The sequence below is a fragment of the Dendrobium catenatum genome, unplaced genomic scaffold (genome assembly GCF_001605985.2).
Source record: "Dendrobium catenatum unplaced genomic scaffold, ASM160598v2 fragScaff_scaffold_1427, whole genome shotgun sequence".
Lineage (NCBI taxonomy): Eukaryota > Viridiplantae > Streptophyta > Magnoliopsida > Asparagales > Orchidaceae > Dendrobium > Dendrobium catenatum.
In genome coordinates this window covers 1168119-1190742 of record NW_021319889.1, presented here as the reverse complement: position 1 = coordinate 1190742, position 22624 = coordinate 1168119, and the positions used below count along the sequence as shown (strand labels likewise).

The following is a 22624-nucleotide window of genomic DNA, read 5'->3' as shown; positions in this document are numbered from 1 at the left end:
AGTCCATTTAGCATTGTATACACTAAAGCATCTAATCATAAAGTGTATGTTGCTGTCCTTCCAAAATGTCGAAGTAAAATGGTGATTGATTTGGCAAACCAGTTTTCCAATATGTTGTCTAATGTTCGCAGCAAACTTCAAGTCTCCAATGAGCATTATAAGGCACAAGTTGATAAACATCGTCACTACAAAGTGTTCCATCCAGGCGAACTACTGTGGGTCTATCTCTGTCGAGAAAAATTTCCACCGAGAAAACATTTCCTTGCAAGATCAAAACAATTCCAATCCTCAAGAAAATCAACAAAAAAGTTTATATTGTCGATTTACCAAAACACCTTAATATTCCTTCCACATTTAATGTAGCTGATATTTTTCCTTAACATTCAGCTGATACTGACATAGATGATAAAACTAGGACTTGAGTTCTTCTAGTAATGGAGCAAGGTGATGCGGAGCATATTCAGCGACAAGAATAACCTATTCTACTTGTTATATTATAGTTACACTAGCAGTAACAACAACACTCTATTACTTCTTAAAACTCACACACAACACTCTCACCACAAGAGAATATGTAGCGCGCTCACACACGAAAAATAGTTCTGCTTGTTGCTAGTTCTTCTTCTTGTTCTGTTCTTCTTGCTTTATGGAAATAGCTGCATCATTTATATTAATCAATGTGTTACGCACAATATTGAAAATGAAAATTTAGTTTCCATAACACACCAACCATGTTAAAAATGAGTCATTTTGTTCGTATAAAGATTTAAATAGGCATCTTACTCCTTACTACATATCATTTGTCATATCTCTTTACCAAATCATTTGATGGTGATGCTTATTATTGATTATTTTGACTTTATTTGTGACAGCTTTTTATCATTATTTTTTTGCTTATTTTAAGAAAATTTTATACTTAAAAATTACGATAAAAAATAAAAAAAATTATCCCAAATAATATTTCTGTTTGAAGGAGAGGCAAATAGTACTTAACTATAGCTTAATTTTTACACAGTTGAAAGAAAGGAAATAGAATTCACATTTTTTTCTCTTTAGACCAAAGCAGTTCAGTCTTTAATTCAACTGCTTTCCGATCGTCTTAATTCTACGCTATATTTATTACGAAAGACGTCAAAAGTATCATTCAAATAATAAAAAAACAAGAAGTAATGTCTTCAATAAGTCTTTCTGAATGTCTCACTAAAAGTACAGATCTTTCAGCGAAAATAAAGCCGACCGATATTAAGGAATAACTATACTGTTATTCGGAGATGGATTTTATTTTTTTTTAATTTACCCAAAAAAAAGATGGAATTTTTAACATGCTATAATATGAGAATTATATATATATATATGTTGACCCCTACACTAAAACACATGCAAAACGGAATGTAATCTACAACTCAAATGACGGTCGACGGGTGCGACACATCACTTTAAAGGTAAAACGACATCCGATCGTCGAACGGAGTGAGTCGTACTAATCAGAATGTCAAATTTGCCTAATTGTGACCAGCTCGCAGTCGAATCGAACGAGAGAGATCAAAATCGGCTATCGATGTGAAACCCTTAAGTTTTGAAGTTGTTTTTGAAATTATGTAGCGTTCATCTGTACAAATCGTCTGGATGATTAGGAGTTTTGAACAGAGTCGATCGTCCTAGGACAAAAATCAATTATCGTTCGTACAATTTGCATACATAGCCAATTGTCCCAGGGCGAAAAATAATTATCGTTCGTACGATTTGCGTACATAGTCGTCGTCCCAGGACAAAAAATAATTATCGTCCGTACGATTTGCGTACATAGGAGATCATCCCAGGATGAAAAATAATTATCGTCTATACGAATTCTGTTTGAACACGAAAGGAGCCGATCGTCCCGGGACGAACGAAAAATATCGTCCGTACGATTGAAAATATCTCTTCTCTATATAACTGCCTGTTTGACACATTTTGAAGAGAGAAAAAGAGGAGAGAGAAAGAGAAGGAGAAAGAGGAAGAAACCTGGTTTTGGGAGACTTCGGTTCGTTTTCATTCGTCGACGCAGTTGAGAAAGTTGATCGACTCCAGGTAAGGCACATTATGCCTATCTCAATTTTCAGAAATGTGAGTTTTAACGAATATTTCGATTAAAGTTTTGTATCCGTTAGTGAAAAATGGGAATAACTTTGCACATGTAAAACTTTTACCGCATAACTTTTGGTATGTTGTAGAGATTATGAATTTGCATGTTTTGAATATTTTCTGGAAATTTTTTACCAGGTATTTTGAAATTTGCGGGATTTTTATCGAATAGAAAATTATCTGAATATTGAAAAATGATGCTTCAGTACAATAAAAGTTTTGAAACGTTACTTTACACGATCTCTGGTAATTTGTTAATTTTTTGAAACTGTGCATTTTTGCCTCGTTGAATTTTTTGTTATTTACTGTTATACTATCTGATGATATTTTGATACAAGCTTAATTACTTTGTAAATGATATTATGTGATGATGTATATGCATATGTGATTGAATGAAATATGCTGGGAGTTATAAAGGGCCAGAATCCTTTGAGATTATGTCTGTGTCAGGGAATGAGGCATAATGGGCCAGAATTCTTTGAGATTCTGTCTGGGTCTGGGAAAGGAAATCTGATCTAAATAATTATGTATATCTGATATGTTCTGGTACTGTAAGCACAAAGGGAAGCATAAGTGGACAGAATTCTTTGAGGTTCTGTCTATGTCAGAAAAATTCATAAAGGGCAAGAATCCTTTGAGATTCTGTTTGTGTCAGGGAAAGATTTGAAATGTGATTTGAAAATGTGATTTGTACGATTCTGTGATATGAATTTTATTCAGTTCTTTGGTATCTGTTATTTGATTCTGTATGATTATATATTCTGTACGATTAACTGAACTCAATATGATTTATCTGATTTATGTACGAATATCTGAATTATGTCTGATTCTATACGATTATCCAAATTCTGTGTGTTTATCTGGATTTCTGATGAATATCTGAATTCTGCACGGTTATATGAATCAGTGAATGAATTACTATGTATCTCTATTTTGTGATTTCCAGTTCAGTAATCAAGTGATTCGAAGTAAGCTGTTTTAAATCTTCTGTATAGCATTTTTAAATGAGAGTGTTTGGAAATTTAGTTCGACTAGTGTGATCTTGCTGAGCTGTTAGCTCACTGTGGTTTTATTCGTGATTTTCAGGATCTCGGAAAGGAAAGAAAGTTGTGGACTAGCCGAACAGAATCTGATATGAAATTATAGGTATTTTATCATTTTGATTTTTGTACAGTCATGACTAGTTTACTTTTATGTTATGTACCTTATGCCTGAAGTCATGTACTGTAATGTATATGATTATTTTGATGTATGTAAAGAAATACTTTGTGGATGAGTTTTTCTGTATTTAAAAATTTTAGTGGCTATGTAGTCTATTTTTCAATGCATATTGGAAGAATGCCTGATAAGAAATTCCAAAACTAGATTCTTGGGTTCGCCGTCGTAACTCAAAATGATAGGATCCGTCCTGGTTGGGCTGGGTTGTGATAATTGACACCCGAAAATAACACACGATTTTTGTTATGAAGTATTTGCTCACTCGAATACTTCAATACAGAATCCCACCTCGATAGCTCATTTGCTCCGGCATAACAACACTTAGGTAACAGAATCCCACCTTGATTGCCCACTAGCACTGGCATAAAAGAAGCCCACTTCAGTCGCCCACTGGTGCCAACATAATAGAATCTCACCTTGGTCGCCAACTAACGTCGGCATAACAGAATCCCACATTGGCTACCCACTCCCCACTAGCGCCGGCATCACATAACAACACTTCACAACATATTTTTCAATGCATTTCATTAATTAAAGCATAATTGGACTGAATTCAAAAGTTGTCAAATTGTCCCAACGGTAGACAACAGAAATACTAGTGAGTAAAAATTCATAATTTCTAAACATAACCTAATTACCACAATTTGTGTAAAATATAATTCTCAAGCTTTAATTAAGTTGAAGCACTATTTTTAGATGTCAAAAGAAATATCTGAATAGAAAAAAATTATTTTTTTTCAAAATCAACTGGCAAAAAATTTTTAGAATATACTCAAAATATTTATAATAACATTCTCTACAACATATTAAAAATTACACGGTGAAAGTTTTACCAAAACAAAGTTATCGTCATTTTTCGATAACAAAAATAAAAATTTGAGCAAAAAAATATCAAAAATGCAAAATAACTAAAATATGAAATAGGCAAAATGTAACCTACCTCAGGACGAGCAAATTTCCCAACTGGGCCGATGGACGAAAATCGCTTTATGATTGTCAAAACCTAGTTTCCCTCTTTCTCTCTCCTCTCTTTCTTATTTCTCAATAAGCATTTCCCTGTTGCACGAAATAAAAGGAAAAGTAGATTTAAGCCATTTAATAAATCCACTATGGATTTAGATATTTTGAAAAATAATAATATTATATTAAATTTTATGTATAAAATTCTTAGAAATTTAAATATTGGGCTTGCACCAATATGAAACCATAACTTGCATCAATATTGCGCCGGCATCACCATTCGCTTTAAGTGCAAGGTGGTGAATCTCTAATTTTAAATATTAAATTTTCAATGAAACCATAACTTGCACCAATATTGCGCCGGCATCACCATTTGCCCCACCATTCGCTTTAAGTGCAAGGTGGTGAATTTCAAATTTTAAATATTAAATTTTCAAATACCAAATCATATTGCTACTATACGTCAGATAAAAAAGTCCCCGCAAAATGAGGGCGAAAATCTCTAGGTAGTGTCTTATTTCAAACCTAATTTGCCCTCTGAAAATTTGCCATGGACGGGACTAGAGGTCTGTGCATGTAGTCTTGAATGAAACCCTTAATGATAAGGAAGAGGAGAGTAAGTAGTTAAAACATCTTGTTGGGGAGGCTGTTGCTGCAATCAGTGGCATGATCATCAGTCCCAAAATCATTGATGATGAAGAGTTGAGAAAGCTGATAGAAGAGCAACATGAAGTTAAAAGAGGATGATATTTTTAATTGTTATTTAAAAAATTAAATATTATGTGAGTAAATAATAAAAGTTATATTTATGTAAATAATAATAATGATTTACCATCTGAAATCTTAATACAGTAAGGCTTAATTATTGTCCTCTTTATTGCTAGTGATTTTTGGGCTCTATAATCACGGATTGAGACTTCTTATGCTGGGAAAAAAAAAGTGAATCATGTTAGTTGTTATATATATGCCTAACAATTTAACAAGAAACTAAAGCTTCGTTTGAGACGGTTTTCTTACTGCTTTAAAGCAGCTTTCTAGTAAAAAAGTACATTTTTATACAAAAAGTATTTGTTATATATACGCCTAACAATTTAACAAGAAATTAAAACTTTGTTTGAGACGGTTTTCTTGCTGCTTTAAATCAACTTTTTCGTAAAAAAGTCAAGTTTTATACAAAAAGTAATAAGAAATAAGAAAGCGGTCTCAAACCAAATCTTAATTTAAAATTTTTTAAAATTTAAATATTACACCAAGATTCATATTTGATCCCATCAAATGAAAATGTGAAGGAATATTCAATTTTTACCTAGAATAGCACAAACATATATAGCTCTAAAGCCACCCAAATAAGTATAAGGAATTAGCTTTCCAATAAGCGTTTTTCATAAGCAGTGCAGTGGTTTTAATTCACATCAGATTCGGCATACTCAAACTGCAAGAAATTATAGGAAGAAAACTGACTTTTCCATTAAACAGAAAATTCTCAAACAAGAAAAATCTGCAACAGAAAGATCAAACTTTGCTTGGGATTCAAGCATGAAAATTAAATGAAATCCGACAGAATCCATTGATGAGCTTTCATCAAATTTCCTATGGTCCAATTACTTAGAAAGAGAAACAAAATAACCTAAAATCATTAAGTTTTCAATCGATTGCTGCCATCTTTTCAGTGATTTCACAGAAGTGTCTGCACACGTGTGAGGCCTCTTCTTCTCTAAGATCATTTATTATTTTTTTATTCTCAAAATCAAGGCATAAATACGCCAAATGTGTAACTTCTAATTTTTTTCATAAGCATCAGAAAAAAGCGCATTTTATAAAAAAGTGTGTTTTTTCAATTAAAATTACTTATAAAGTAAGTTAATAAAAAAATTTAAAAATGAGCAAATACGAAACTTAATTATCCTGATTCAACAGAAACCAGAACACCCATTGTTGCTTAGCTTAGTTGGTAGGCGAGTTGGTTGTGAACCTCCCAACTCGTGCTCGATTCCCCTCGAGCAGCAGCGCCTCTTAAGTGGGGTTCAATCAAGTGTGGGCCAAGAGATTTCTGAGGTGGCTGCATCTTCTAGGTCAGTCGAGATTAGTCACACCGCCAAATGCTCTTTTGGGTGTGGCAACAGGAGGGATACTCCGTTTCAAAAAAAAAATTGGAACTTTGATCGTGATTTTAAAAGAGACTGGATCGAATTTTACTTCCCGATTTCTATAAATTTCTTAATTTTTCTTGTAAATTCTTAATTCTTTTTTTCTAATATGAAGAGAAACTAGGACATGAAAATTCAATTTCTTAAGAAACCGGTTTTCTAATTAAAAAATTCTCATGTACATTGTTTCTTATTTTTACATTGTTTTGCTTATTTTTTATAACCGAATTTCTTAAACCTTTTCTTACTTTTTATAACCGAAATTATAATCGAATTTTTTTATAACCGAATTTTTTATAACTGAATTTCTTATTTTTAAACTGTTTTGCTTATTTTTACACTGTTTTTAATAACAAAAATTCTTATTAAATATTAAAAAACATGCATAATAGTTTTATTTTAATTAAAATTATTGTTTCATTACATTTATTTTCTTTTACAAAATTAAAATAAAAAAATTTAAATTTATTTTCTTTTACAATATTAAATTTCTTAAATATTTAATAATATACTAATAAGTTCTGATTAAAAAAATAAACAAATCAGCTTAAATAAAAAAAATGAGAACAAATAAAAATAATTTTATTTTATTTTTTAAAACATAATCAGCTTTTAAAATAAGCAAATCAAGAAATTCAACATGAAAATTGGGTTTCTTAAGAAATTCCGATTTACAGTACAAATTCTGATTGAAAGATTTCAAATTCAAACTAAATTGCATGAAACTTTTTTTTTTTTTTGTAATAAGATAAAAATTGAAGCAAAAAAAAAACAAATTTCCATATAAAAAACTCTACACTGAGCCACACATAAAGTCCCCAACAAGAACATCTAACCTCCCTCCTTTTCTCTTCATTGATATCATTAAATGCAGAAGCCAGCTGTAACACTTCACAGATCCATGACAGTGAGAGGAAGCTAACCCATACCTACAAGCAAACAGATCCATCCATACACAAATTTGAATTTCAAATCTTCCTTCACTTCTCCTCCATTCAGAATTTGAAAGCTTACCATATTGGAATTCTTTTTTCTTCTGAATTTAAGTTCAAATCTGATGAGAACTGTAAAGTTTATGTGAGATTATTGTATTGGAGTAAAGTTAGGTATTTTGCATGCATCAGAAATGAACTGAAACTAAAACTGAAGCTAAAACATTTGCAATTCAATCCATTTCATAAGTGATTGCTCCCAACTTTGTTCTGTCTCCCTACAATCCATAGAAGTGTTCTTCTTGCAAATGAAGGAGTTTGTTCAATCTGAGAACAAGAACTATTGACACAGCTACCAACTTCTACATCCAGATCCATCTCACTTCCACTCTTCTCCCACTCTTCTCCTGAATTGAATCGTTTCTTCTTGGAATCCTCGGCGAGGAAACCATGCAATGGCGAGCGGAAAGAGAAGGCTCTTCTTGAAGAATCGCGGTCGAAAACCGCCTTTTCTTGTCTTGGTTGGAGCCATATCTTTGAAACTGAGAAGCTCTCCTTCTTGTGAAGATTGGAAGCATTGTTAGCTCTGAGCTCAGAACTGTTGAATTCATCCAAGGCTCTGAATTCTTCCCTTCTTGGATGGCAACCACACTCCGACATCGCCGAACGATAACCTGGTCTCTTGACACTGAGCTTCTTCTTCTTAATGGAATTGAGTGCTACTTGAAGCATACAGCTCTCATCCATTACATACTCATATGAACCCATGGAGAAGCATCTCCTCTGGCTCTTTTCAAAATTCCTATTGCCAGTGCTACTTCCTTCTCCTCCTCGTTCAATATCAACATTTCGAAATTTCCCAAGCTTAACAGATACAACCTTTTCATCCTGCAACCCAAATGAAGCTGAACTTAATTCCTCCTTGATCACAACCCCAGATGTTTTGCGAGATGAATCCGAAACCCGCGGCGTAAAATCGTTCTCTCCAGGGAGTCCCAGGTGTTGATTCAGCCCAGGTTCTTCTCTATTAGATGCCAGAAACTCCCTTGAACTCTCACTTCCAGATTCAAGCACTAGGACTACTGGATTGAAGCTATTATGAGCTGGAGAATAATCAGGGAAAAGGCTTCTTCTGCAAAGAGGACAAGTGGAGTGGGAAAGAAGCCATGTATCTATGCACTCAATATGAAAGGCATGGCTGCACTTGGGAAGAAGCCTGAGCTTGTCCTGTGGCTCAAATTCACTCAAGCAAACAGCACAATCAAATGGGTCCTTTAAGCCTATTATGGCTTTGTAGAGGAAAACAGGTAAGGTGTCAATGAAGGACTGGTCCACCCCTGCATCATGGAGATGGAAGAGCTCCTGAAGCTGGCCTTGTAGAGCAGTACCATTGTCTGAATCTTCTGGTTCTCTTACTGTGGGTCTAAGGAGGAATCTAACAAGAAGGTGAAGAATACCAGAAACGAAGAAGATGACTGCTAGTATTACAATTATGAGAAGGATGCTTGGGCTGATTTTACTCTCAAATTTGGTAATGGAAAGTGGAGGAGGAGGAGAGATGGAGGAAATTATCTCCTTGGATGGATTCATGGAGACCCAATCCATGTATACTGGCTTTCAGGAAAGGCATAAAGAAAGAGAGGAGGAAGAACTAACCAGAGCTTGATTTAAGTTAAGCTCTCGTGTGAATTCAAGAAGAAGAGTCTCAGAAGAGAAGAAGCGTGATGAAGAAGAAGAGGTGGGTGGGTTAGTGATGGATACAGGAATTATGGGAGGCACAGAGAGTTAAATGAATTGATTGTAATGGCTGAGGAGGAAGACCAAAGCAATTAAAGCTAGTAATAGCTGTGGTTGGAGAAAATGAATGAAAGCAGTATGATAAGAGGGATGGGTAAGGATAGAGAATTAATATATGATGGTTAGTGATGATGAGATAGATCTCTGATGAATTTAAAAAAAAAATAGGATAGGCTATTCCCTTCATCTTCAGTTTGACTTCGAAGAGATAACAGGCTGCAAATCCAAGATGAACATTAATTTACTGTACAGTTTAACATACGGCCAAATTAGTATAGATTTCATAACTCATCGTTGGCCCAAATTATACTGTGTGGACGCCAAACCTTCTCGATAGATCAATCAAAATGCATCACGTTTTGCTCATTAGCCGGCTCGGTATTGTTTGGTACCGCTCGGTACCCAGCTTTGTATTGATGATGTGGCTCATTTTGAACTGTGTTCGGCATCCACACATAATAATTTCTGCATCATTGAACTCATGATGTGCTATTTACTCCTTATGTTAATTTATTTCTCACTTTTTCACTAATGACTATTGTCAACTGCTATTTTATTTGACTCGGGGAGAAATTATTCTACGTATAGGTCGGACACAGTTCTATGTTCGCATACAAATTACGTGTAGTCATGTCAGCAGTATTGAGCCGTGGTACCGAGCAAAGGGTGGCATGATACATTTTGATTGGTCTCCGAATGACGTTCAGTATCCACACAGAATAATTATTCAGAAGAATGTGGATACTATCGTGAATATATCAATATAATATTTTAAATGTGAATTTTACATACAACATTGTGATTATGCATTATTTATCAGTTTGTGATGCTTATTGTGAGATTCTGCGATAGTATTGCTATGAAAGTCTTGTCCCTTAATTTTGTATATATCTGCTTTCATTTGCTCATCTGTTCATTTGAAGGTTACTCTCCTTTCATGTGATTTATAAGGTATTTTTGATATTAAATTGCTTTGATATAAATTAATGCTTCGTTTGGGATGACTTTCTTACTGCTCCTTAAAATAAATTTTTATACAAAAATTAAAATTTTTATATTAAAAAACTGTTTTAAGAAATAGTAAAAAAATCATCCCAAACGAAGTCTAAATATGAATAGAGATTGAATTATGACTTATATGGTTGTTGTAAGAATTTATTGCTAGCATTTTTTATGTGGATGTTGGCATAGCTAAAGAATATTTAAATGTAATTTAAGGTTCATAATAGAGCATAAGTATGTTAAATCAATAGCATTGAAATGAAATAGAAGAGAATGAATGATAGAAGAAAGGGAAGTGAAAAAGAGAGAGATTATCTTGCCAAGGATTAAATGAAGAGAAAAAACAAGAGGGGTCATTCATATTTGTTCGAATCAAATAAATTTTAATTTATCATCAACTAATATTTATCATTCATCACAAGTGCTTACATTTAGAACATAACAAAACAAATGCATAATGTGGTAATTATTGATAAGACTTGTTGCGTCCTTGAGTATTCGCGGCGGTAGAGAAATATAAAGCTTAATGTCTTAGCATTGTACAAAGATTCAGCACACAAGCAGATGAAAGAGAGAAGATGCATCATTTATAAGAGATACCAAAATTTTTATGTGGATACTCCTGAAAATGGGGAAAAACCACGGGGACTAGTCCAGTTTGAATGAATCCAATCGTATTTACAGTTGATTACAATTAAGGCCCTTTCTTGGGAGAAGGCATTGGCTTGATGTCACAAATGTACATCATATAGAGCGCATTACATGATGGGAGTTATAATAGTCAACATAGACATGTTTGTTTGGTTGGCAGGACCATATTTGGTAGGATAGAGATCGGAAAGATTGTACTAGGCAAGAGGTCTGGGTCAAAAAGACTGTTGTATGACGATGTATGTTGGAAGGACCGTAGAAGATAACTGAGGTCAGAAGGACCATAGTCGGTAGGAGATAGGGGTCCGAAAGATCATAGTTGGCAGGAGACCATGGTTAGAAAGACCGTTGTCTGGTGATGGAGGTTGGAAGGACCATAATAGGCGACGGAGGTCGGAAGAACTGTAATCGGCAGGAGATCGGGGTCAGAAAGACTGTTATTTGGTGATTGAGGTCTAAAGGGTCATAGTAGACGATGGAGGTCGGAAGGATCGTAGTCAGCAGGAGATAGGGGCCCGAAAGACTGTAGTAGTAGGGCGGTACTTTGGGAGAACTCTGGGCATCAGGGGGTGGCTCGACAGAAGTTCGGGCCTCAAGTGGTGGTGCGATAGAAGTCTGAGCCTCAGGTGGTGATCTGGCAGAAGTCTGAGACTCAGGTGGTGGTCCAGTTGAAGTTCAGACCTCAGGTGGTGGTCCGGTAGAAGTCCGGGCCTCAGGTGGTGGTCTGGCGGAGCTCTAGCCCTTAGGTGGTGGTCTGGTGGAACTCTGACGTCAAGAGGTGGTTCGATGGTGCTCAAAGCCTCAAGTGGTGGTTAGGCGAAACTCCGGGGTTAGGCGGTGGTTTTGTGGAGCTCAGGGCCTCAAGTGGTGGTCAGACGGAACTCCGGTGTTAGGTTGTGGTTCGGCGGAGCTCAGGTTCTCAAGTGGTGGTCCGGCAGAACTTCGACCTTAGGCGGTGGTTCGACGGAGCTTAGGCCCTCAGGTGGTGGTCTAGCGAGCTCAGGCGGTGGTTGAGGAGGAGCGAGGAGGCAAGAGAGATCTCCGATCTCTCTCTTGTTCTCTTTCTTGGAGCCCCCCTTTCAAGAGAGAAGAGGAGGTCTATTTATAGATTTCCTAGGGTGGGAGGGCCCGTAAATAGGTGGGATATATCAAGGGCATATGGGGAGCGGCTTGGATGGACGGCCGATGTTGAATCCCTTGATCATGGATCATTTGATGGACATTTGATTGTCTTAGTAATTTCAGAATGCATTGACCTTGGACTCGTTGGATTTGTCTCGTCGATCCGCTCGATTTGACTATAAACACTGGAAACAATTTGGTAATCCAAATTGTGGTTCGATTCCTCCAACAGCGCTTCAGACCTTTATATAATTTGGACCCATTTGAGCTCAGATTGAGTCGAATTCGGTGTTGTTGGGTTCGTTTTTTTAAGACGTTCAGTTCGATTATAAGTTTGCTGAAATCAAAGTTCAGATGATATCCGATTCAATTTTTAAAGTTTCCAACTTGATACCCGATCAAGATAATTTTTGCACACGTATCAAGACTTATTATACATTACTAAACAAGTAAAATCAAAGCTAAAACATCAATAATTTGGTTGTCCCGTGCATCAAGTGGGCTACTAATTAGGGTTTGACACTGATATGATAGTATTCTTTTCAATTATTATATACATATGAATCATATTTTTTTATATAATTTTTGTTGAAAAGTTGTGCTTGGATATGCATCAATGATTAGATAATAGTGGGATTCTTTTTTTAATTTGTATTATCATTCATAAAATATTTTATCTCTTAGTTCTTTTACCTTTAGGAGATAATATATTGTATTTTATCTCTTTTTTATATGTATTTTTACTTTTTACTTGTACCGTTTATGAATCAACGAGTATAATAATGTATTGAATCATTTCAGTCTTATAGTGATACTGAAAACTGCATTGATTTTGTTGCTACGAAATAGTTTCCCGTTCTTACTATGATAATGAACGGATAATCACAATCATAAAATCATTTTGCAACAAACATTCATGACTATGTCTTTATTACAAACTCAAACGACAAATCTCTCAGACCAATCGAATATAATTTATGACTAATTATTCTACAGTAATCTTCACAACAAATTTGTCATTTGCAACATTGCTCAATGAACTAGCTATGAATTTTGTGGTCAAAACCCCATTGTGCCACCAAAATAAAAGTCATTCTTTAGGGACCAAATGAATGAGTATGTGGTCCCTAAAGTTAGGGGTGTCAATATTTGACACGACACGAAAATCCGACCCGGAAAATCCGGGTTGAACCCGACCCGATTTCAAAACGGGTCGGGTTCGGGTTCCAGAAATCGACCCGTTTCAAAAACGGGTCGGGTTCGGGTTGACCCGGCGGGTTGGCGGGCCGCCAACCGGTTTAATTCGAAAAATTTCGAATCCCGCCTCTGCCCGCTGCCCGCCCGCTGTTGACCTCGATTTTGCCCAGACATGGGCATGATAGGTTGAGTTGACCAAGTCAACCTTTGACTTGGTCAACCCAAGTCTTAATGGGTCAAAATTGACCCATTAAGCCCCTTTTGAGTCCAAAACAAATTCAAACTCTTTCATGGCTCAAACCCAATACCCATTAGACCTATTTGACCGAGTTGACCAAGTTAGCACATGACTTGGTCAATCCAAGTCATAATGGGGGGACACCATCGAAAGCTATTTTGCATAGCATAGAAGAAACATAAATAATAGAGGGTTGACATTCAAAAAGTCTATTAACTTTTTATGGAGCACTGATAGATTCACAATTTATGCTTGCAAAAGTGGGAAATCTGACCGTAGGTCCTTAATTAAATAAAGATTAAGGGTTCGCTTGGGACCGCTTTCTTACTGCTTCTTAAAGCAATTTTTTAGTACAAAAATTTTAATTTCTGTACTAAAAAATTGCTTTAAAAACAGTAAGAAAGTCGTCTCAAACGAAACCTAAATAAATAAAAGTGTAAATTTATATTGTAAATTTCCTTCATTGATTGAACCAAAAACAAATTAGTATATACTACTAACAATAGTATAATCAGGGGGATTTGAACTATAATATTTTTGATTTAGTACTATTAGTATTCTAATTATTTTATTGATGTGTATTCTATTTTGCATTAATTGATTATGACAGATTATGGGAAAATGTCTTTTGTGAAGGGGTCTAACATAGTAGTTGATATGTCACCAAAAATTGCCTTGATGAGGCACGAATCTCAAAGCAAAATTGAGTTGAAAGCTTCCGAAATTAAATCAAAGACCATCCAAACTTTGATTTCAGCAAACTTATAGTCAGACTGAACATCTCAAAAAGACGAACCCATCGACACCAAATTCGACTCAATCCGAGCCCAAATGGGTCCAAATCAAGAGTCCGAAGCGTTGTTGGAGGTTTCAAACCATAATTTTGATTACCAAACGGTTTCCAAACGTGACGTGCCTATAATCGAATCGAGCGGCTCAATGAGACGAATCCAACGAGCCCAAGATCACTGAATTCTGATATCATTAAGGCTTTCAAATGACCATTAAACGGTCCATGATCAATGGGATCAATATCGGCCGTCCATTCAAACACTCCCATTTGGACCTTGATCCTCAACATATTTACAAACCATGCCACTCTCAAAAACTATAAATAGGCCCTCATTCTTCACATGAAGAGGGGGGAGGAGTAGAAGTAAGGGAGGAGTTTGGGAGCTCTGTTCCTGCCGACCACCGCCGGAGTTCCTGCCGACCACCGTCGGACCTCCTGCCGACCACCGCCAGAGTTACTGCAGACCACCGCCAGGGTTTCTGTTGACCACCGTCGGAGTTCCTTCCAACCACCATCGGGGTTCATGCCGACCACCGCCGGAGTTCTTGCCGACCACCGACAGACTTCCAACAGTTCGCCGACCGCAGCCGGACTTCCTCCAGTTCGCCTACCACCGCTGGACTTCTGCCAGTCTGCCAACCACCGACGAACTTCCACCAGTTCGCCGACCGCCGTCGGACTTTCTCCAGTTCGCCTACCACCGCTGGACTTCTGCCAATCCACCTACCATCGCCGGAATTTCGCCCGTTCGCCAACCTTCGCCGGACTTCAGCCAATCCTCCCAATAACTGTCATCCGACTATGGTCATCCTGACCTCCGTCGCATGTCGACTACAATCTTCCTGACCTCCGTCGCATGCCAACTATAATCTTTTGGACCTCCGTTATCAGCCTATTACGATCTTCCCGACCATCATCGCCCTCTGATAATGATCTTTGCGACCTGCATCGCCCGCCGACTACAATCCCTATCGACAACGGTCCCCTCGACCTTCGTCGCCCGTTGACTACGATTCTTCCGACCCCCGTCACCCACCAAATATGGTTCTTCCGATCTATTTCGCTCGCCGACTATGGTCTTGTAGCCAACACAAACATATCAACACTGATTCTTCCAACTCTTACTATACACTACACTCTACAGGATGTATATTTGCTACTTCGAGCCAAGGCCCTCCTCTTAAGGAAGGGCGTCATTTGTAATCAATTGCAAGCACTAGTGGATTCATTCAAACTGGGTCAGGCCCCGTGGTTTTCTCCCCTTTCTAGGGGTTTCCACGTAAAAACTCTGGTGTCTCTTATGAACTTTACACAATCTCTTTCATCTGTCTGTGTGCTGGATCTTCGTACAAAGCTAAGGCATTAATCTTTATATTTCTCTACCGCCGTGAATTTTTCTGAACGCAACAGTAGTATTTTAAGGAATACACATAAGATTATTGATAAATCTCTTAAGAAAATATAATTTGCATGGGGTTTCAAAATGATAAGAGAGAAGAGAAAAATGTTTGAAAAATAATAAACATTATTATATAACTAATAAATGCATTTATATTATAAAGGATGATATATAAAATTAATATGATTATGTTAAACTAATTAAAATTCTATAAAGTTGATATGTTACTAGAAAATTTATTTGATCAAGTATGAATCTTAGTATAATTTTCGGATTTTAAAGCACTCAAAAATATAATTATAATTTTCTCGAGATAATTGAGAGGCCAACGATCTTTAATTTTTGCATGTTTATAATAATATTAAGTGTCTTAATGAGTTCAAAATCACTCAATTTTTGTTGTTGCCCACTGATATAAAGTTATAGGAATTGATCGTCATTAAGGCTTCGTTTGGGACGACTTTCTTTCTACTTCTTAAAGCAGCTTTCTAGTACAAAAATTTTATTTTGTACTAGAAAACTACTTTAAGAAGCAATAAAAAAGCCGTCCCAAACGAAGCCTAAAACCTGTTGTTGATCATCACCTACATTTGTCATTTGTTGTTGCTCACTGTTGAATATAGTTGATGTATATTGTCTTTGTCATCAACCAACTCTAGACCCATCACCATGTTTTGCAATCGTGCCTTATTTTGCGACAAGGGTTGATTGTTCCAATTTTTCACCTTACCTAATGAAATTATTCCAACTAGATAAGACTCAATGATTTTTTATTTGTCAGAGTTTTGTATGCCATAAAAAAAAAAAAGTTGTGCCGCTTGAGAATTGGAGATGCAGTCTAATTACTTTCTATGTTTGTTGATACTAGGGGTGCAAATGAGTCGAGTCGAGATCGAGCCAAGTGGTGCTCGAGTCGAGCTTGCATGCCAAATGTCAAGCTTGAGCTCGAGCTCAAACTCGAGTCGAGCTCAAAATCCGAGCTCGAGCTCAACTTGTATCATGTCGAGCAGCTCGTCGAGCTCAGTCCCGAGCTCCGCTTTCGCCGCGTCCTCTTGTTGTTACGTCCGCTTGTCGTTGTGTTTGCCATCGATCGAGATCGGCGTCCCGAGCTCGCTCGCTCGTCGTCCGGAGGCTCTGCCGACAAGATCAATTGTCTCGAGCTCGTCATTGTGTCCTTTGTTGAGATTGCTCCTCCCTAGCTCGTTCGTCATCGTCTCAAGCCTCCGTCGTCAAGATCCATCGTTTAGAGCTCGTCGTCACGTCCGTCATCGAGATTCGTCTAGTTGATTCTTTATGCAACACTAAGATGAGGTACTCACACTCTATTGTCATAAACATTCAAGCATACAAAAAAAAAATAAATAAATTAAAATATAAATAAAATTTAATTTAATATAAAAAATATATAATTAATCATCAAATAAAATGTTTGATAAATAGGATTTAATAGTTGAGTATTTAAATAAAATGCAAATAGTTTTCAATTTGAATTCAATTTTAAAATTATAATATCAGTTATGTGATTGTTAAATAATAATTAAATGGTTCTTTAGAAATTTAATTCTACATTTTAAATATTCAAATTTAAAAGTAATGGGATTTAAAATTTTGTAATTCACTTGGCAAAAAACATTGGATTCCATTCTCACACAAAAATCTATTCTTATCTTTAACTTACATGAAATAATTTTTTTGATATAATCTTAGTAAAAATTTTTAAAGATCAAAATAAAAGTACTTACAAAATATGTATAATTATCATGATAATTAGAAATAAAATGAATCCTTTGTTTCCCAATGCCTCTTAAATTGGTCAACACCTTTAATATTGGTCAAATTCTCATTTTTATAGATAATAAAGTAATTAAAAATTTAACACTAATAACATGTTGTATTTATTTAATCTTAATGATGTGTTAATTTTAATAATAATAATGTTTAGTATAGTGTGTGATTTTGAAATCCACACTAAGGCTCACATCCCAAATCATAATTAAATTTAAGATCATCATTTCCCATACTACTAATTCTTCACAACTACAAAGCAAAATGGTAAATTATTTAAGGAGAATCTTTTGGGATAAAAACACCTTATTTTAATAAATTAATCCCACAAAGTTAAGCTTTGATATTTGCAAAGTCAATTACTTGTAATTTAAAAAAATAGGCTTAGTTTTAAGAATTTCAAGCTTTAGATATTTGTATGGTAGAATAAATTAATAAAGAAAATATTTTTTGTTGTTTAATGCTTATGGTCAAATTTGTAGTAGAAAATGTATAAATTTGGGAGTAGTTGACAATAATAATCTATTTGAGGAAGTCAAATTTGATTTATATAATATAATTAAAAATATATGTTAGGCTGTATTTTTATCATAGAATATCATTTAAATTTTGATTACAAATATTATTGCCTTGGAAATTTTAGGGTGAATAAAATGAATATTTATGTTGTATGTATCGTTGCATAATGATCTGTGCACATTAAGATAAGAGAAGTTTAAAAATATATATAAGAGTTTTTATTTAGAAGAATTGATAAAAAAAAATGGTCAATCTGAGTTGAAATAATTTACTTTTTAAAATGAATATTTATAAGTCTACTTTTTTTCTCCAATTGGAGAAGATAAGATTATGAAGGACGATGGATTATTACTTTGGCCATCTGTAAATATAGTGAAAATTATTGGGAAGGTGTGAACAGTACTGACAGTGGTTATTAGGAGAAGGACTTCAGTCTGTGTATGTTAGAGCTGTTGGTGAGAGATGACAATCATGAGATTGTTGTCTAATGTTGCAAGACATCTCTACTAGAAGATAGTTGTTGAATGATCAATGCTGGTTGGCGATGATTGGGAATTGAAAGTTGGGTGAATGCATTTGGGCAATGAAGATTGATGGTGTCTATCGTTAGACAAAACACGAATTTTTTAAATCACAAAGTATTTTACAAAATTAGAGTCATACCCTGTTCATGTAAAATGCGAGTCTTTTTTATAGTTTTTTAAAGTAAAATTTTAGTTATTTTTGCTAAGTTCTCTGGTTACTTATCAGGACATTCAGTGTTAGTTTTCTTAGTCATAATTTTTTTTAAAGTTTTTTAGTTCTCTAATGACTTTTGATTTAAGTGATCTTAGGCTGGTTGATTCAACTCATTCAAAAATTCATTTTAGCTATATACATGCAAAATTCAGGGTTCATTTGATCATTTAAATTGTGCCATGAAGTTCTTAATAACTCATTCAATACTTATTTTAGGTTTATTTGTGCTCAAATCAATTCATTTTTTTGTGTTATTAAATTTCCTAACGAAATTTTTATTTTGACTATAAATTTATCAAAAAAGATGTCCGAACGGTCCTTAGTCAATCAAAAAATATTTTAATTCACGTATTTGCATCAAGATCTGTACTATATTGATTGAATTGTCTTTTACATAGCAAGATTTACTATCAAACTAATTGACATAAGATCAGTTTAGATATTGTTTGAGACAGATTTATTATTATTTTTTAAAGTAAATTTTTAATATAAATTTTGTTTGAACAAGAGGTATTTGTACTAAAATACTGCTTCAGAAAGTAGCACGAAAATAGTCCCAAAATGGAGCTTTAATACATGATAGTTTACCGCTTAAATAAAAAGGTAGGTAATAAAATGAGCATTTACATTATAGATATGTTATAGCGATATTTGTTTAAAACATTTGTCATAGACCTAATTGAATAAATATATATTTGACTTTCAGATACCTACCCAATTATCCTTTCATTGGTGGGCCCCAAATTGTAGGTAAAGACATAGGGTCAACTGCTCTGGGCATGCAAATTGGCCCATCGACCCGGGTATAGATTTCATCAATCCCCAATTTGAAAATGATTTGACCCAATTTTTTCAGGTTGGATTTGGGCTCAAAGAGTTTCTGCCCGGATCAATCGGCCCGAATTTTTCAGCCTTAACTTGATGCTCTCTATGTATGATTATCGGCATAAGAGCCTATTTTACTGTTGGGTTTGGTCAAGCTCAGACTTACTTTATTTGGGACGGTTTTTTTACTGCTTCTTAAAGTAATTTTTTAGTTAAAAAATCTTTAAGAAGTCATAAGAAATCCGTCCCAAACGAAACCAAATTATCTAGCACGGTCCAATTTGGCCCGGCCTAAACCTGCTAGCTTGACCCGATCCGCCATGCCTAGATCTAAACGACTCGTGGGCCCAGAGCTAGTGGGCCATGCTGGTTTTAACTAAACTTGTCCTATATATCTGTAGAGTCAAGCTGAGGTGTTTATTTAAGCATCTTGTACTTGAGAGTTGGAGTAGACATTCACCAACTATTAGGTTCAGATATGATGTCACTTTCTAAATGCATTTATTCTACAATGCCTTCTTATATTTGAGCATCTTGTTCAATATTAATATGCTAATATAAAGAGATTTCATCTCTTCTTTTAATGACAAGCTTCCACTTGATACATGAGGTAAAGGCAAGGAAGTGATATAAAACACCCACATACATCGAAAAAATTATTCTATGCGGTCATCGGACAGCATCCGGAGGAGAATCAGAGCACGCCACATAACTTTTGCTGTGTACCGAGTGATGCGACGTGCTCTGATTCGCCTCCGGACGGTCTAATGACCGCACATAATAATTTCTCCGTACACCGATATGCAATAGAACTGACCTTTTGTTCTTTAATCTCTCCCATTTTTGAGAGATTAAATCATCTTGCTTAAGATATAATTTTCGCATAGGATGAGATCGATAGATTCTAGACTTAGATATTTATCATTACCATTAGAATTCATTAATCTTGTTCTACTAAAATGTCCTAGCCAGTAGTGCCATAGACTTGAATCCTTCTATAACTAATTATTTGATTGTCAATAAAGTTTTTTCTTAAATTTCAGGTATTCATGATTTTATACTGATTCTACATGTTGCTGATTGGTATGTTAGTTATTATATCTCTAAGGCCTATACCGCTTAAAATTTTATCTGTGCTGATGAATGATTTGTCATATTATAGGTACAATAGTTTATTATTTGATCTTTATGAAATAATAATGGAAGGATGAATCTAAATCTAATTGCCACATCTCTATTGTTGCATCCAAAATGTTATCTCAAATAGTATTTATTATCTATTCTTTTATGTTTTATCGATATTCTCTCTCATACTTCCAACACTCTTACATTGTATGATCAGATTTGTCATAATATCTTTGTTGCGGGCTAGAATATACGAGACGATAGAGTAAAAATCATACGTCTTAGTGTTTGCATGGATATCCATCTCACACACATAGAACATAAAATTTTTTATGTGGAAAACCCTAGAAAGGGGAAAAAACACGGGGGCTGACCCAATTTGAAATGATTCCACTAGTGTTTGGTATATTCCAATGGGCTGACTCGTCCCTGAGGGCGATCAGATTAAAAATGTCAACCGTATGGTTGAAATCTAGTGACAAACGATGATGAAAATCCGGTGTCACTTAGTGGTATGGCGCAAGTCTGGCATTACTTGAAAATGCGGACATTAGTTGGTAGCCTGGCGGTGAACTTTTGAGTCGAGCGATGTTCTGACAGATCTCTGACGTCGGGTGGTGGTCTGGCAGAACTTCGACGTCGGGTGGTGGTCTGACACAACATCAAGCGTCTGGTGGTGGTCTGGCAGAACTCTGGGGTGGTTCAGTAGAAGTCCGGGCCTCTAGTGGTGGTCCAGCAAAACTCCAGGCCTCATGTGGTGGACTGACGAAACAACGTCGTCAGGTAGTGGTCCGGTGAAACTCCTGGCGTCAGGTAGTGGTCCGATGGAACAACGACGTCATGTGGTGGTCCGGTAGAACTCCGGGCCTCAGGTGGTGGTCCGGCAGAACTCCAGACGTCAGGTGGTGGTCCGGTAGAAGTCTGAGCATCAGATGGTGGTCCGATAGATGTCCGAGACACGGGTGATGGTTCGACAGAACTCTGGGCCTCAGGTGGTGGTTTGGAAGAACTCCGGGTGTTAGGTGGTGGTTTGACAGAAGTCTGGGTCTCAGGTGGTGGTCGGGAAGAAGCCCGGGCCTCAGGTTGTTGTCCAACAAAACTCCGGGCCTCAGATGGTCGAGGAGGAGCTAAGGGGCAAGAGCGATCTCTGATCTCTCTCTTGCTCTCTTACTTGGGGTCCCCTTTAAAGAGGAATGAGGGGTCTATTTATAGATTTTTTAGAGTGGCATGACTCATAAATAGGAGGAAGATCAAAAGTAAATGAGGAGTGGTTTGGATAGACGACCGATGTTGAATCTCTCGATCACAGAACGTTTGTTGGGGATTTGAATGTCTTAATGATGTTGGAATTCAGTGATCTTGGGCTCATTAGATTTGTCTCGTCAAGCCGCTTGATTTGATTATAAACATGTCACATTTGGAAACCGTTTGTAATCCAAATTGTGGTTTAACCTTCCAATAATGCTTCAGGTCCTTGATTTGGACCCATTTGAGCTCGGATTGAGTGGAATTTGGTGTCGTTGGATTCATATTTTCGAGACATTCAATTTGACTATAAGTTTGTTGAAATCGGAGTTCATATGATCCCAATTTTAATTTTAGAAATTTCCAATTTTATTTTGCCTCAAGATTCGTGCTCAATCATGAAATTTTTTGATAATGTATCAATCTTTTTTGGCTCGGATTTTATTTTCTTATGATTTTATATTTATTCTTGTTGTGAGATTTTGGGTTGTATATCCCTATTTTTTTATCATAATTTTTATGATTCAAATAATAATAATGATAAAAATAATATTAATTATAACTATTAAGTAAAATAAAATAATAAACAACTCATTTGTAGTACTTTGTTTCAACTATTTCTAGTGGAAGAAATTTCCCTAATATATAAATATTTACTTCATTAAAAAAATAAAAGATCTTCATCTAACCGAGCAATTCTTTAGTTTAAAAAAAAAAAACCTCTAGTTTTGTCATTCTGTCAATTCGTTTCGTTTTCCATCGGTACCCTCCCGATCACTGCAAATTTTCAATTTTGTACCCGTAATG

General features: G+C 35.6%; 1 protein-coding gene across 1 annotated transcript; it reads right to left on the bottom strand.

The window, feature by feature from the left end:
* Positions 1-7204: 7204 nt before the first annotated feature.
* LOC110099692 (RING-H2 finger protein ATL13-like) lies at positions 7205-9219 on the bottom strand. Its single transcript, XM_020826920.2, has one exon. The coding sequence runs from the start codon at positions 8984-8986 to the stop codon at positions 7625-7627; it is 1362 nt and encodes a 453-aa protein (XP_020682579.1). The 5' UTR covers positions 8987-9219; the 3' UTR covers positions 7205-7624.
* Between the last annotated feature and the right edge of the window lie 13405 nt (positions 9220-22624).

What these genes read in the sequence shown, in the direction of transcription:
- LOC110099692 (XM_020826920.2), bottom strand. Translation starts at nt 8,986, where the DNA reads ATGGATTGGGTCTCCATGAATCCATCCAAGGAGATAATTTCCTCCATC.